This window comes from Leucoraja erinacea, chromosome 3 (assembly GCF_028641065.1).
Source record: "Leucoraja erinacea ecotype New England chromosome 3, Leri_hhj_1, whole genome shotgun sequence".
In the NCBI taxonomy this organism is placed as follows: domain Eukaryota; kingdom Metazoa; phylum Chordata; class Chondrichthyes; order Rajiformes; family Rajidae; genus Leucoraja; species Leucoraja erinaceus.
The window spans coordinates 71,619,055-71,633,382 of NC_073379.1; the positions used below are offsets into that span (position 1 = coordinate 71,619,055).

A 14,328-nucleotide genomic window follows, 5' to 3' on the forward strand; every position below is an offset into this window, starting at 1 on the left:
ATAGGGCATTAGAGAGCACTGGTGAGGGCTGTTATCAGGCAACTGAATTATCCTACCGCAACTAGAGAGCAGTGCTGAACTACTATCTACCTCATTGGTGACCCTCGGACTATTCTCGATCGGACTTTGCTGGCTTTACCTTGCGCTAAATGTTATTCCCTTATTGTTTATCTATTCACTGTAAATAGCTCAATTGTAATCATGTAGTGTCTTTCTGCAGACTGGATAGCACTCAACAAAAGCTTTTCACTGTACCTCGGTACACGTGACAATAAACAAAACTGAACTGAACTGGAAAGGCCCACAAGAGAGATGGGATCATAGGTGACAGATATACAAGGAAATAAAGAGAGAAGCAATTAGGATTCATGGGATTGCTTTGAGGAAACCAGGGTAAAACTAACTGGCTGCTTGCCCTCCCTTTCATAGCATATGACTATCTCTTTAACATATAGTCACAAATTGAACGTAGTGTTCTAGGTGTGATCCTACTGCTTTGCATAGCAAATTCTTGTCCTCTGATATTTTAGAATTAATTACTGCACCCATTGCTATTTTTGGTTATTTTCTGTATCTCTAAATTACACGTTTGATCCATGGATGTAGATAAGATTCCTATTTAATCAGGAACTTGTTTAAATAAGAAATGAGCTGTAATGCATGCAGAGGCGGAAATCCTGGGGGGGTACAGAGGACACGCGTCCCCCCATGCTTTGAGAGGTGGGGGACAATCCCCCCACATGATTTGTCATCTGGACTTTATCAGCCGCTTTCTAAGGGCTGAATCAGCCCATTCGCGGGGCCTTTCAGCGCCCATCGCGGCTTAAAATCAAATTGCTGCATCGAGGCGGTCAAGGCTCCCGATGTTGAAGCCTCCGCCAGCCGATGAAAGACCCCGTGAACGGGCCGATTCAAGCCCCACGGCCGAAGCCTCGCATGCATCTCGCTCTCTCCCACAGCCCAGCTCGCCGCTTGACTCAGGGGTGATTCGGTACAGCGTGGAGTCGGCGCCCGATGAGCAGAGGGAACCGGGACCGGGTCACCGCCAGGGATGCGGTTCTCTGTCTGGAAGGCGGCGGGTTTGCTGCGGCTGCTGGCAGGTACACAGAGAGAGAGTGGCCACTCGGCCCGTGCATTGCTGCTGCCTCACAGCGCCAGGGACACGGGTTTAGATCCTGACTCCGGGCACTGTCTGTACAGAGTATTTTTCTCCACACTAGCACCTTGGCTGATGTTGATCTCACCATTGCTGCTGAACAGACCAAGCACCAGCACCGAGTGCTCGCTCCGCCACCTCGCTCGCTTAAGTTTATTTTGACAGCGGGTCTCCACAGGGCCCACGGCTGAAGCCTCAGAAGCAAAGATCGTAGAGGGACAAGATAGACCACTCCTTCGAAATTCAATGGGCTGACGTGTAGTACGCAACGGAACGTCACGGCCGCCATTTGTTACAGCGACACTCGACTTCCGGTATTCCACCCGCTGTGATTCAAAGCAAAGATTATAGAGCTCCGCTATAATCTTTGATCCAAAGCAAAGATCCTCAAGTATCTTGTAGCGGGAACAGACCCCTCCTTTGTGTAGTTTCCCTTGCATTGTATTGCTTTAACACACACTGCAAAAAATTAAATTTAACGTATATATATTTAATATATTTATATGAATGTGTGTCTGTGTGTGAGAGGCAAGTTAGAGATAATAGTTTATTCTCATGTATCAGAAGCTACTTTGATTTAAATAATCGCTATTAATTTATTTGTCTTGTAAGATAATATACATAAACCATAAAGGCAATTATATATATAATTATATAGTAATAATATATATATGCATATATATTTACACACACAATATATACACACACATATATACACACACATATATACACATACATACATACATATACACATACATATCCACACATACAAATACACACATACATATGGATACATTTATATGCATACATACACACATATAAACATATATATACATACATATATACACACATATACATATACATGCATATATATACACATACATATATATTTATACATATGATTAACATGTAGAGGAACCAACGAGAGAGCAGGCTATTTTAGACTGGGTATTGAGTAATGAGGAAGGGGTAGTTAGCAATCTTGTTGTACTGCCCCCTTGGGCAAGAGTGACCATAATATGGTTGAGTTCTTCATTAGGCAGGCAGTGACTAGTGGGGTACCGCAAGGCTCAGTGCTGGGACCCCACCTATTTACAATATATATTAATGATCTGGATGAGGGAATTGAAGGCAATATCTCCAAGTTTGCGGATGACACTAAGCTGGGGGACAGTGTTAGCTGTGAGGAGGATGCTAGGAGACTGCAAGGTGACTTGGATAGGCTGGGTGAGTGGTCAAATGTTTGGCAGATGCAGTATAATGTGGATAAATGTGAGGTTATCCATTTTGGTGGCAAAAACAGGAAAGCAGACTATTATCTAAATGGCGGCCGACTAGGAAAAGGGGAGATGCAGCGAGACCTGGGTGTCATGGTACACCAGTCATTGAAAGTAGGCATGCAGGTGCAGCAGGCAGTGAAGAAAGCGAATGGTATGTTAGCTTTCATAGCGAAAGGATTTGAGTATAGGAGCAGGGAGTTTCTACTGCAGTTGTACAGGGTCTTGGTGAGACCACACCTGGAGTATTGCGTACAGTTTTGGTCTCCAAATCTGAGGAAGGACATTATTGCCATAGAGGGAGTGCAGAGAAGGTTCACCAGACTGATTCCTGGGATGTCAGGACTGTCTTATGAAGAAAGACTGGATACACTTGGTTTATACTCTCTAGAATTTAGGAGATTGAGAGGGGATCTTATAGAAACTTACAAAATTCTTAAGGGGTTTGGACAGACTAGATGCAGGAAGATTGCTCCCGATGTTGGGGAAGTCCAGGACAAGGGGTCACAGCTTAAGGATAAGGGGGAAATCCTTTAAAAACCGAGATGAGAAAGAACCTTTTTCACACAGAGAGTGGTGAATCTCTGGAACTCTCTGCCGCAGAGGGTAGTCGAGGCCAGTTCATTGGCTATATTTAAGAGGGAGTTAGATGTGGCCCTTGTGGCTAAGGGGATCAGAGGGTATGGAGAGAAGGCAGGTACGGGATACTGAGTTGGATGGTCAGCCATGATCATATTGAATGGCGGTGCAGGCTCGAAGGGACGAATGGCCTACTCCTGCACCTAATTTCTATGTTTCTATTATTTTCCAACGATCAATAGATTTACGATCAGTTCCTGTGGATTGGAGGATAGCTAATGCTATCCCACTTTTCAAGAAAGGAGCGAGAGAGAAAATGGGGAATTACAGACCAGTTAGCCTGACTTTGGTGGTGTGAAAGATGCTGGAGTCAATTATTAAAGATGTAATAATGGGGCATTTGGATAGCAGTAAAAGCATTAGTCCAAGTCAACATGGATTTATGATTTTACAATGCATTTAAGCCTCTCCCATTTTTATGAGATGAATTCCTGGAATATGCAGGAAGTTTATTGTAACCTAGTGCTACTTGCCTGAACAATGGATGATATATCACTTAAATGCAATTGTTTTCAGTTGTGTGGAGAGACCTGTATATTGAAAATGTGTTTTGCCTCTAATATGTCAATTTACCTTAAATGTAGAAGAGCTTATTAAAATCTTCTTACAAAGACAATTAAGTATTTTCTATCTATCCTCTTTTGGACCCAAGGCATAGCAGAGCTGCCAACTCTCACGAAGAGGTAAGGGAGGGAGAGATGGAAGGGTGGGAGAGAGGGAAGGGAAAGAGATCGCGAAGAGAGGGGAGAGAGAGAGAGAGAGAGAGATCGAGAGAAGAGAGAGGAGAGGCGAGAGAGATCGAGAGAGGAGGGGAGAGAGAGATCGAAAGAGGAGGGAGAAGGGGGAGAGGGAGAAGGGGGGAGAGGGAGAGGGGAGGGGAAAGGGGGGGGACAGGGAGAAAGGGGGGAGAGGGAGAAGGGGGAGAGGGAGAAGGGGGAGAGGGAGAAGGGGAAAGGGGGGGGACAGGGAGAAGGGGGAGGGGGGAGAGGGAAGGGGACCAGGGACAAGGGGGAGAGGGAGAAGGGGGAGAGGGAGAGTAGAACGATAGCACATTATAACGCGCAGCCGTCCCATTCCGACCAAAGATTATAGAGCAGAGCTCCACTAGTATCTTTGATTGCGGCCGCCGCCACCGAACCCCCCGACCCACCATTGCACCCAAAGATGATAGAGCAGAGTTATATAATATTTGATTGCACCCTTCTTCACGGCGGGCTTGTAATGTGTTGTTTGCTATGTCCCTATGTTCGAGTAATAGAATGGGTAACAGCAGCCCATTCTCGGACTCGAAAAATCTCCTGGTCACTGGACCTGATTTGTCCGCGGGCCATATTGTGCAGACTAATCCCTTACAAAACAAAACCAAAAGAGTACAGAAGTGTTAAAATTGTCTTTATTATTGTGGTGAGTAAAGAACTATTAAAAATAAGTCTAAGAACTTTCTAATGTACCGACTAATGTTTCCCAATGGCCGTTGATGGGAGAACAGAAAATACCATTTTCACGACAGAATATCGACTGAAAATAATAAAAATATTTTCTCACCTTTCTTTTTTATTGGGGAACCTAAAGAATGACAGGTTGGGTCGTTTAGATTTACGATTAGAATACTTGATAGCGGAGCAGTGAGATGAAGATTTAGCTGAGGACGCCATTACAGCCCAATAAATGCTTAACAATATGGCGTCGACGGTCACACACGTCATACTACGCGTTTTTCGAGGAGTGGTCTATCTTGTCCCTCTAGGATCTTTGCCCCGGCCCCCCCATGTTTTGATAGCGATTTCTGTGCCTGAACACATGGCATCAATATTAGTTGTCCTTCCTATGTGGGAGAAGTGAGAACAGGAGATGGTGGCTGGTGTGATTGTTAAAATGGCCAGGCTGCTGCTCCGCTGTCTGTGACAAAAGATGTGAAATCCTAACCACAAAAAAGTGCAGCACAGGGACAGGCCCACAATGTCTGTACTGAACGCAGTGCCAATATAAACTCATCTCATTTGCCTATACATGATCCATATCTCTCCAGTCCCGGCATGATCCTATCTAAAAGCCTTTTTAACACAACTATTACATCTGCCTCTACCACCACCCCTAGCAGCTCTTTACAGGCACCCACCGTTCTCTGTCTAAAAAACCTGCCATGCACATCCTATTTAAATGTTGCCCCCTCTCTCCATAAATGCTGATTCCAGAGTTGGTCTGATTCACCATGATTGTAATTGGCACGGCACTATCGCGCTCTACACTGGTTACCAACTGTTTTTTTCTTTGCGGAAGTACTGGCAGACCTGAACAGATTCTGCTTCTTTCAGGCAAACAATTTCAAAGGTCATGTAAATATAAAGGGGAAATTTAAGGATAAAGCTGAGATTTTAAGGATAAAGGGGAAATCCTTTAGGACTGAGATGAGAAAAACATTTTTCACACAGAGAGTGGTAAATCTCTGGAACTCTGATGGGATAGCAGCACATTTGGAAAGTGGTGAATTCATTGGACAAAGTCAGCATGGATTTATGAAAGGTAAATCATTTCTGACGAATCTTATAGAATTTTTTGAGGATGTAACTAGTAGAGTGGATAAGGGAGAACCAGTGGATGTGTTATATCTGGACTTTCAGAAGGCTTTCGACAAGGTCCCACATAAGAGATTAGTATGCAAACTTAAAGCACACGGTATTGTGGGTTCAGTATTGATGTGGATAGAGAACTGGCTAGCAGAGAAGAAGTAAAGAGTAGGAGTAAACGGGCCCTTTTCAGAATGGCAGACTGACTAGTGGGGTACTGCAAGGCTCAGTGCTGGGACCCCAGCTATTTATATATATATTAATGATCTGGATGACGGAATTGAATGCAACATCTCCAAGTTTGCGGATGACGCAAAGCTGGGGGGAAGTGTTAGCTGTGAGGAGGATGCTAGGAGGCTGCAAGGTGACTTGGATAGGTTGGGTGAGTGGGCAAATGCATGGCAGATGCAGTATAATGTGGATAAATGTGAGGTTATCCACTTTGGTGGCAAAAACAGGAAAGTAGACTATTATCTGAATGGTGGCCGATTAGGAAAATGGGAGATGCAACGAGACCTGGGTGTCATGGTACACCAGTCATTGAAAGTAGGCATGCAGGTGCAGCAGGCAGTGAAGAAAGCAAATGGTATGTTAGCATTCATAGCAAAAGGATTTGAGTATAAGAGCAGGGAAGTTCTACTGCAGTTGTACAGGGTCTTGGTGAGACCACACCTGGAGTATTGCGTACAGTTTTGGTCTCCTAATCTGAGGAAAGACATTCTTGCCATAGAGGGAGTACAGAGAAGGTTCACCAGACTAATTCCTGGGATGGCAGGACTTTCATATGAAAAAAGACCGGATAGACTCGGCTTGTACACGCTAGAATTTAGAAGATTGAGGGGACATCTTATAGATGCAGGAAGATTATTCCCGATGTTGGGGAAGTCCAGAACTAGTGGTCACAGTTTAAGGATAAGAGGGAAATCTTTTAGGACCGAGATGAGAAAATCATTTTTTACACAGAAAGTGGTGAGTCTGTGGAATTCTCTGCCACAGAAGGTAGCTGAGGCCAGTTCATTGGCTATATTTAAGAGGGAGTTAGATGTGGCCCTTGTGGCTAAAGGGATCAGGCGGTATGGAGAGAAGGCAGGAATGGGATTCTGAGTTGGATGATCAGCCATGATCATATTGAATGGTGGTGCAGGCTCGAAGGGTTGAATGGCCTACTCCTGCACTTATTTTCTATGTTTCTATGTTTCTAATTTGGCATGGCAGCTTTAATTTGGCAAGGCAACTTTAATTTGGCAAGGCAACTTTAACTTTCTCAAACCAACTTATCAATTAGGCAAGGCAACTTTAGCATTCTCAAACCAAAAAGGCAACTTTTGCATTTTCAAACCACATTAAGGGCACTCACAGTTTAGTAGACATGTGTTCAGTGTTATTCACAGCTCAGACTGTGAGACGTGACCCTCTCGCTCCCCTATCTTGCAGAGACTGACTGAGGCACTCAACACTTCCTGGTTTTATAGTCCCTCCGGAAGTGGCGTGGCCTTCAGGAGAAAGAATCTCAACATTTTTTTAACATTAATAAGTCTTTTATTTTTCATCGATGGAAATAATCCTCTTGTCGTGCGCAGCGGAGGGGGACTCTGAGTAAGATGGCCACAAATCACAGCCGTAAGTGGCAGAGTTTTTACTAAAATCAATATACATTATACTCCTACCCTGGAGTGTAAGACAGTGCCCTCTTCTCCGGCATTTTTTAAAATCTTGCTGTATATTAGTTCTGCCTACGATTCTTGTGCACTTTCTATTGTCATATGTATAGTACTTCTGTACATTTCTCTTCAGACATGTTTACTTGTTTTACCCTAGGCATGTTCCTTCCCTCTCATTCTTTTCCCACCTACTATTCTCTTACCTTTTTCCCTTTTTATTATCTTTCTTTTGCATCCTTTTTGTGTTCCCATTCTATGTCCATAATTCACAGGAGCAGAATTAGGTCATTTGGCCCATCCAGTCTACTATGGCATTCAATCATGGCTGATCTATCAACTCCATTCTCCTGCATTCTCCCCATAACCCTTGATACCGTTACTAATCAAGAATCACGCTGCCTTAAAAATATCCAATGACGGCCACTACAGCCCTAATTCCACAGATTCACACCCCTTGATTAAAGAAATTCTTCCTTATCTCCTTGCTAAAGGTGCATCCTTTCTGTCTGAGGCTATGCCCTCTGGTCCTGGACTCTCCCACTTGTCGAAACATCCTCTCCACATCCACTCATTTCAGGCCTTTCACAATTCAGTAAGTGTCAATGAGATTCGCCCTCATCTCTCTCTGCTTTCCAGTTTCTGTGCATCATGCTTTTAGCTCCACACAAGTCCTTCTCTGCTCCACTTCCTAAGCTCACATTCTTCCCCCCGCTCATTCCGCTTCTCCCTCCCAGTCAAACGCACTGTGAGCCTCACTAGTTTGCTGCCTGTGGGATTTCGATTATTATGTGAGCAGGAAGATTGTCTACACTGCCATCTAGCATGTAGGTCATCCGCATGTTCACTGCTCATTGCAACTAAGTGACTGCATCTTTTGGAGGGGCAACGCATGCATCAGTTATTGATGTCCAGCTGGAACACAAGAGTGGAGACACATGGAACTCCAGATGCTGGAATCTTGAGTAAAACCACAAAGTACTGGAGTAACTCATCAGATCAGAGATGATGCTGGACCCGCGGAGGTGCCACAGCACTTTGTGTGGAATACAGACGGACAAGGAACATTTTCCGAAGGCTGATGTGAAGGGTTCTGTGCAGTTTTAATTCTTTCTTTCTGGACAACAGGTGGTCAAATTCTAAATGCTGTTGACTTCAAAACATTTTGCGAAAATGCACTTGAAAAATATTTTGCACTGATAAGGAAATGAGTTGGTGTTTGGTAGCTTCCAGATGTATTTTGGAATGGTAAGCAAGTTTTGACTCGATGATGAAAGAGGAAAGAGGAGCTATGGCACATGGTGATCCCTTCGCATGACTGAAATACATGAAATGTTTGTAATCTGAGACAACAAACTCAATGCCCAGTACAATATGTGATAATGTTAGATTGTTTCCCAAGAGACATCTTTGTTATGTCTTGAAGTAATTTTTCTGGCACTGCATACAACAACAGGCACAACAGCAGGATGAGGGCTCGGACTGGGTTCTAAAACCCCATCATATCTTGAATTTTCTGTATGTTTATATTTTTATGTCATCATCTTATACTAATGTGAATTTTAGATGACACGAGTAAAAGGAGGCATGGGACAGGTATAGGCAGCTGGGAGCTGAAATTGAGAAAGAAAAAAATGGGCAGGTGATAACTCTGGCAATAAAAAAAAGACACAATGTAACATTAGCTGCCAGAGCTATCCCCTGCCACCTTCTTGCCCCCTGATGTCTTTCTTAAGCATGCTCCTCAGTTCCCGAAACTCCGCCAGGGATACATTTACCCCACCTGACCCAGATCTCCTTCTTTTTCCTGACCAGTGCCTCACTTTTTCTTGTCATCCAAACTTCCTTTATGCCCACCTGCCTTGCCCTTCACTCTAACATGAACATGCATGCCCTGAACCCCTGGCATCACACTTGAAAGCATCCCACTTTCCGCCACTTTCCTGTGCCCGCACCAATCAGCTTGAGCACATTCCTGTTTTGAAGTTGGCGTAAAATTATGAAAGGCAAAAATATTCAGAACCTTTTTCCCTGGGTAGAGAGCTGAGCATTGTGAGGGGGGGAACATTTTTACGCAAGAGAGGTGGTTACCTGGAAGGAGCTGCCTGGGGTGGTGGTGGAAGCAGATATGCATTTAAGAAGCTTTTATAAGTTCATAAATCATAGGAGAAGAATTAAGCCATTCAACCCATCGAGTCTACTCCATCATTCAACCATGGCTAATCTATTTTTCTCTCTCAATCCCATTCTCCTGCCTTCCCCCATAACACTTGATACCCTTACTAATCATGAATCCATCAATCTCTGCCTTAAAATTACCCAATGACCTGCCTCCACAGCTATCTGTGGTATTACCTCTATCGGATATCAACTGACGGGTCAAACAAAAGACTCTAAACCAAGGTTTAGCACAACTGAATTTTTATTAGCACTTGAGTTACTTAAACACTGCAAACCACTGACTTCTAATAACTTCCCATTTGTCTTACTATTCCAGTTTTCACTGCTTACACTAAATCACAGGACTCATGACTTGGACAGATGTTAGCTGTATGAATGACTTGGCCAGATTCACTCTGCTGGTAGGGGGTAGTCTTATCTGTGCTCCTCCTTGTGATGGTTGTTCCCACTGCTGTCTTGGAGTGCCCCCCTTTTATACTTTTCTTCTTCCTTTAATATTTCAAAGAAAGCCTTTGCTCCATTGCAAGGTTCTCATGACTCTGAAGTCAACCAAGCGCCAAATAGACAAAACATATCTTTGTTCCTCATCCGGCGAGAGTTTTTCATTATGTTGCCTATTTATATTTTCATTGTCCATCTTACAGTCCCTTTGCAAAATGGTCATTCCCAGACACCATATCTTTGCAATGCTACTCTACATATGGTGCCAGGATTTCTCTCTGTCTCTTTCTAACTAGCAATACAGTCCCGAAATCTGCCAGAGCTTCTGGCTATGTTTTTAACCATGCAAATGGATATGCAGATAATGGAGGCATATGCACAGGCTTAGAGGCGGAGGAGCTTGTTCCTGCGCTGGACTGTTCTATCTATTTATATTAATAAAGCCTGTTCTTGACCGGTTTTGGCCATCTGTGCTGCGATTTGCGAGAGAACGCCGCCACCTGTGGCCGTCATTTTTGGCCACCTCGCTCAGAGCCCCCCTCCGCTGCATGTGTGCTGAGGATTTTTCCAGTCGATTAAAATGACAGAGATATTCATGATTTTACAAAATTCCCCATTCTCTCTGCTGCCAGAGAGACTAATTGAGGCACACCACTTCCTGGTTTTATAGTCCATCCCCCCCTGACGCCAGTCTCTCGGAAATCGCAGCACAAATGGCCAAAACCGGTCAAGAACAGACTTTTAGTAATATAGATTGTTGCCAATGGCGCCCTGCGATATGCGTTCCCTGCTGGCTAGGCTTGTTCAAGAGGGGATAGTAACCCCTTTCTTATTAGTGGTAGACAAAAGTCCTGGAGAAACTCAGCAGTTGAGGCCGCATCTATGGAGCGGAGGAATAGGTGATGTTCAGACTGATGTGGGGGTGGGGGAGGGACGAAGAATGGAAGAGGCGGAGACAGTGGACTGTGGGAGAGCTGGGAAGGGGAGGGGAAAGAGGGAGAAAGCAAGGACTACCTGAAATTGGAGGTCAATGTTCATACTGCTGGGGTGTAAACTACCCAAGCGAAATATGAGGTGCTGCTACTCCAATTTGCGTTGGGACTCACTCTGGCCATGGAGGAGGCCAAGGACAGAAAGGTCAGATTAAGAATGGGAGGGAGAGTTGAAGTGCTGAGCCACTGGGAGATCAGGTTGGTTATTGCGAACCGAGCAGAGATGTTGGTGAAGTGATTGCCAAGCCTGCGCTTGGTCTCACCGATGTAGAGCAGCTGACACCTAGAGCAGCGGATGCAATAGATGCGGTTGGAGGAGGTGCAGGTGAACTTCTGCCACACCTGGAAAGACTGCTTGGGTCCTTGGATGGAGTCAAGGGGGGAGGTAAAGCGAGGCAGAGGAGAGTATCGGTAGACAGGGATTGGTTGGTTCTGCGGTCAAGGAAGAAATGGTTTGTGGACTTTGGGGAGAAGGTCTGAGGCCAGGCGCCAACTCTCAGACACCTCCTGCTACTTATCCTTGGACCATGACACCACAGACGAGCACCAGGCCATTTTCTCAAACACTATCACTGACTTCATCAACTCCAGCTCCCTGCCCTCCCAAGCCTCCAACCTCATCATTCCCCAGACCCGCACGGCCCGATTTTAACTTCTCCCCAAAATCCACAAACCTGACTGTCCTAGCGACCCATTCTTGTCCCACCAAACTTATTTCCACATACCTTGACTGCATCCTATCTCCCCTGGTCCAATCCCTCCTTACTTATGTCCAAGACACCTCTCACGCTCTTCGTCTCCTCCATGACTTCCGTTTTCCAGGCCCCCATTCCCTCATATTCACCATGGAAGTCCTGTCACTCTAGACCTCCAACCCCCACCAGGAGGGTCTTAAAGCTCCCCGCTCTTCCTCGACCGCAGAATCAACCAATCTCCGTCTACAGATACTCTCCTCTGCCTCGCAGAGCTGGTCCTTACCATCAACAACTTTTCTTTGACTCTACCCATTTCCTCCAAATACAAGGCGTAGCTATGGGCACACGCATGGGCCCCAGCGATGCCTGCTTCTTTGTGGGGTACGTCGAACCATCTTTGTTCGAGGCGTACCGTGGCCCGATCCCCGAACTCTACCTCCGCTACATCGACGACTGCGTTGGTGCTACCTCCTGCACCCACACACAACTCACTGACTTCATCCATTTCACCACTAACTTTAATCCAGCACTCAAATACACATGGATCATTTCCGACATCTCCCTACCGTTTCTTGACCTCACTTTCTCCATCGCAGGTAATAGACTACTGGCCGACACCTACTACAAACCCACTGACTCCCATGACTATCTGGACTACACTTCTTCCCACCCTGCTACCTGTAAGAACTCCATCCCCTACTCCCAATTCCTCCATTTATGCCGCATTTGCACCCAGGATGAGGTGTTCCAAATCAGGGCATCAGAGATGTCCTCATTCTTTAGGGAATGGGGGTTCCCCTCTTCTACTATAGATGAGGCTCTCACCAGGGTCTCTTCTATATCCCGTAGTTTTGCTCTCACTCCCCATCCCTCCACTCACAACAAGGGCAGAATCCTCCTTGTCCTCACCTTCCACCCTACCAGCTGTCACATACAACAGATAATCCTCCAACATTTTCGCCACCTCCAACGGGATTCCACCACTGGCCACATCTTCCCATCTCCTCCCCTTTCGGCTTTCCACCGAGACCGCTCCATCCGTAACTCCCTGGTCAATTTGTCTCTTCCCAACCAAACCACCCCCTCTCCTGGTACTTTCCCTTGCAACTGCAGGAAATGCTACACTTGTCGCTTTTCTTCCCCCCTTGACTCCATCCAAGGACCTAAACAGTCTTTCCAGGTGAGGCAGGTTCACCTGCACCTCCTCCAACCTCATCTATTACATCCGCTGCTCTAGGTGTCCGCTGCTCTACATCGGTGAGACCAAGCGTAGGCTTGGCGATCGCTTTGCCCAACACCTCCGCTCAGTTCGCAATAACCAACTTGATCTCCCGGTGGCTCAGTACTTCAACTCTCCCCCCCATTCCGAATCCGACCTTTCTGTCCAGGGCATCCTCCATGGCCAGAGTGAGTCCCACCGCAAATTGGAGGAGCAGCACCTCATATTTCGTTTGGGTAGTTTACACCCCAGCGGTATGAACATTGACCTCCAATTTCAGGTAGTTTTCTCCCTCTTTCCCCTCCCCTTCCCCGCTCTCCCCAAGCCCAGTGTCTCTGCCTCTTCCTTTCTTCTTCCCGCCCCCTCCTCCACCCCCACATAGGTCTGAACAAGGGTTTCGACCCAGAAACGTCACCTATTCCTTCGCTGAATTTCTCCAGCACTTTTGTCTACCTTCGATTTTTGCAGTATCTGCAGTTCTTTCTTAAACCTTTCTTATTAGTAATCACCAGTCTTGCAATAATGACCTCTAATGTGAAATAGTGAGGCAACCCATGATATGTAGCAAATACCTGGACAGAATCCAAGTACAATAAGCAGATAGGCATGCTTGGAGGGTTTCCGCGATTCGAACATTTCATTCTGGCTGAACAAGTTGGCATACTTCAAGATTAATGCATTCACTGAATCATAGATACATTGCACATTGGCTATTCCCAAAACAACAATTAAAAATTAGTTGTGTCTATCTAAACAGCTAAATGTGACTGGTTAATAATGGTTTCAACATTGACAGATCTGAATAGAACAGATATTGGGAGGATGATCCTTTTGGTGAAGGGTTCCAGGACCAAAGGTCACAGGTGTAAAATTGTAAACGGGTGTAAGTGACATTGCGAAAGTTTACTTTCACAGTGTGTTTTGGGGTCCGGGATGTACTGCCGGCAGATGTGATGCAGGTGGGATCCAGCCTGGCCAACAGGAAGAAACCGGATAAATATATAAGCAAGCCGGAGTCTGAGCTGGAGCAATAGAGTCGTTCAGGGAGAGAGCCGGCAGAGGTGGCATCCCATGCTGTAATGACTCTGTGATTCTGTGAACGTGAGCAAATGAATTGCCATCGTAATTCCCATAATGAACCTGCATCGTAGGTTCATTTGAATAGGCGGGCCCTGATAAACAAGATTTCAATTGGGTCGACTAAAGGAACTGTGAACACATTTCGTGATGGACAGATGATTTACGTTATATGAGTCGTCTCAACTCGCCTTGAACTACTGTGGTTGATTCTGCCGCCGAGTGTTGCTGTTACTACAACGATGGAAACGCTCTTGGTTCTGTTTGGCATCTTGGTGATGTTTATATATTTTCTGAAATTAATGAAATGCCTCAGGTATTTTCTTCTCACCAAGTGGTATGGAGTGCCGAATTCTTTCTTCGTTTCCATGGGGGAATGGGCAGGTAAATGATGACATTTTATTTTAGGTAGAGGAATTCTACCTA

At 45.4% G+C, this 14,328-nt stretch overlaps 1 protein-coding gene across 3 annotated transcripts in view; it reads left to right on the forward strand.

The window, feature by feature from the left end:
• The first annotated feature begins 353 nt into the window (after nt 1-353).
• hsd17b3 (hydroxysteroid (17-beta) dehydrogenase 3) overlaps nt 354-14,328 on the forward strand; it is a 65,535-nt gene continuing 51,560 nt past the window's right edge. Inside the window, exon 1 of one of the 3 annotated variants that reach the window (XM_055632908.1) lies at nt 354-1,100. In XM_055632908.1, coding sequence (XP_055488883.1) covers nt 1,052-1,100 — 49 coding nt within the window. In that variant the 5' untranslated portion in view covers nt 354-1,051. Of the gene's footprint in view, nt 1,101-13,897; nt 14,287-14,328 lie in introns of those variants that run through there. The other 2 variants (XM_055632909.1, XM_055632906.1) reach the window with 2 other exon arrangements.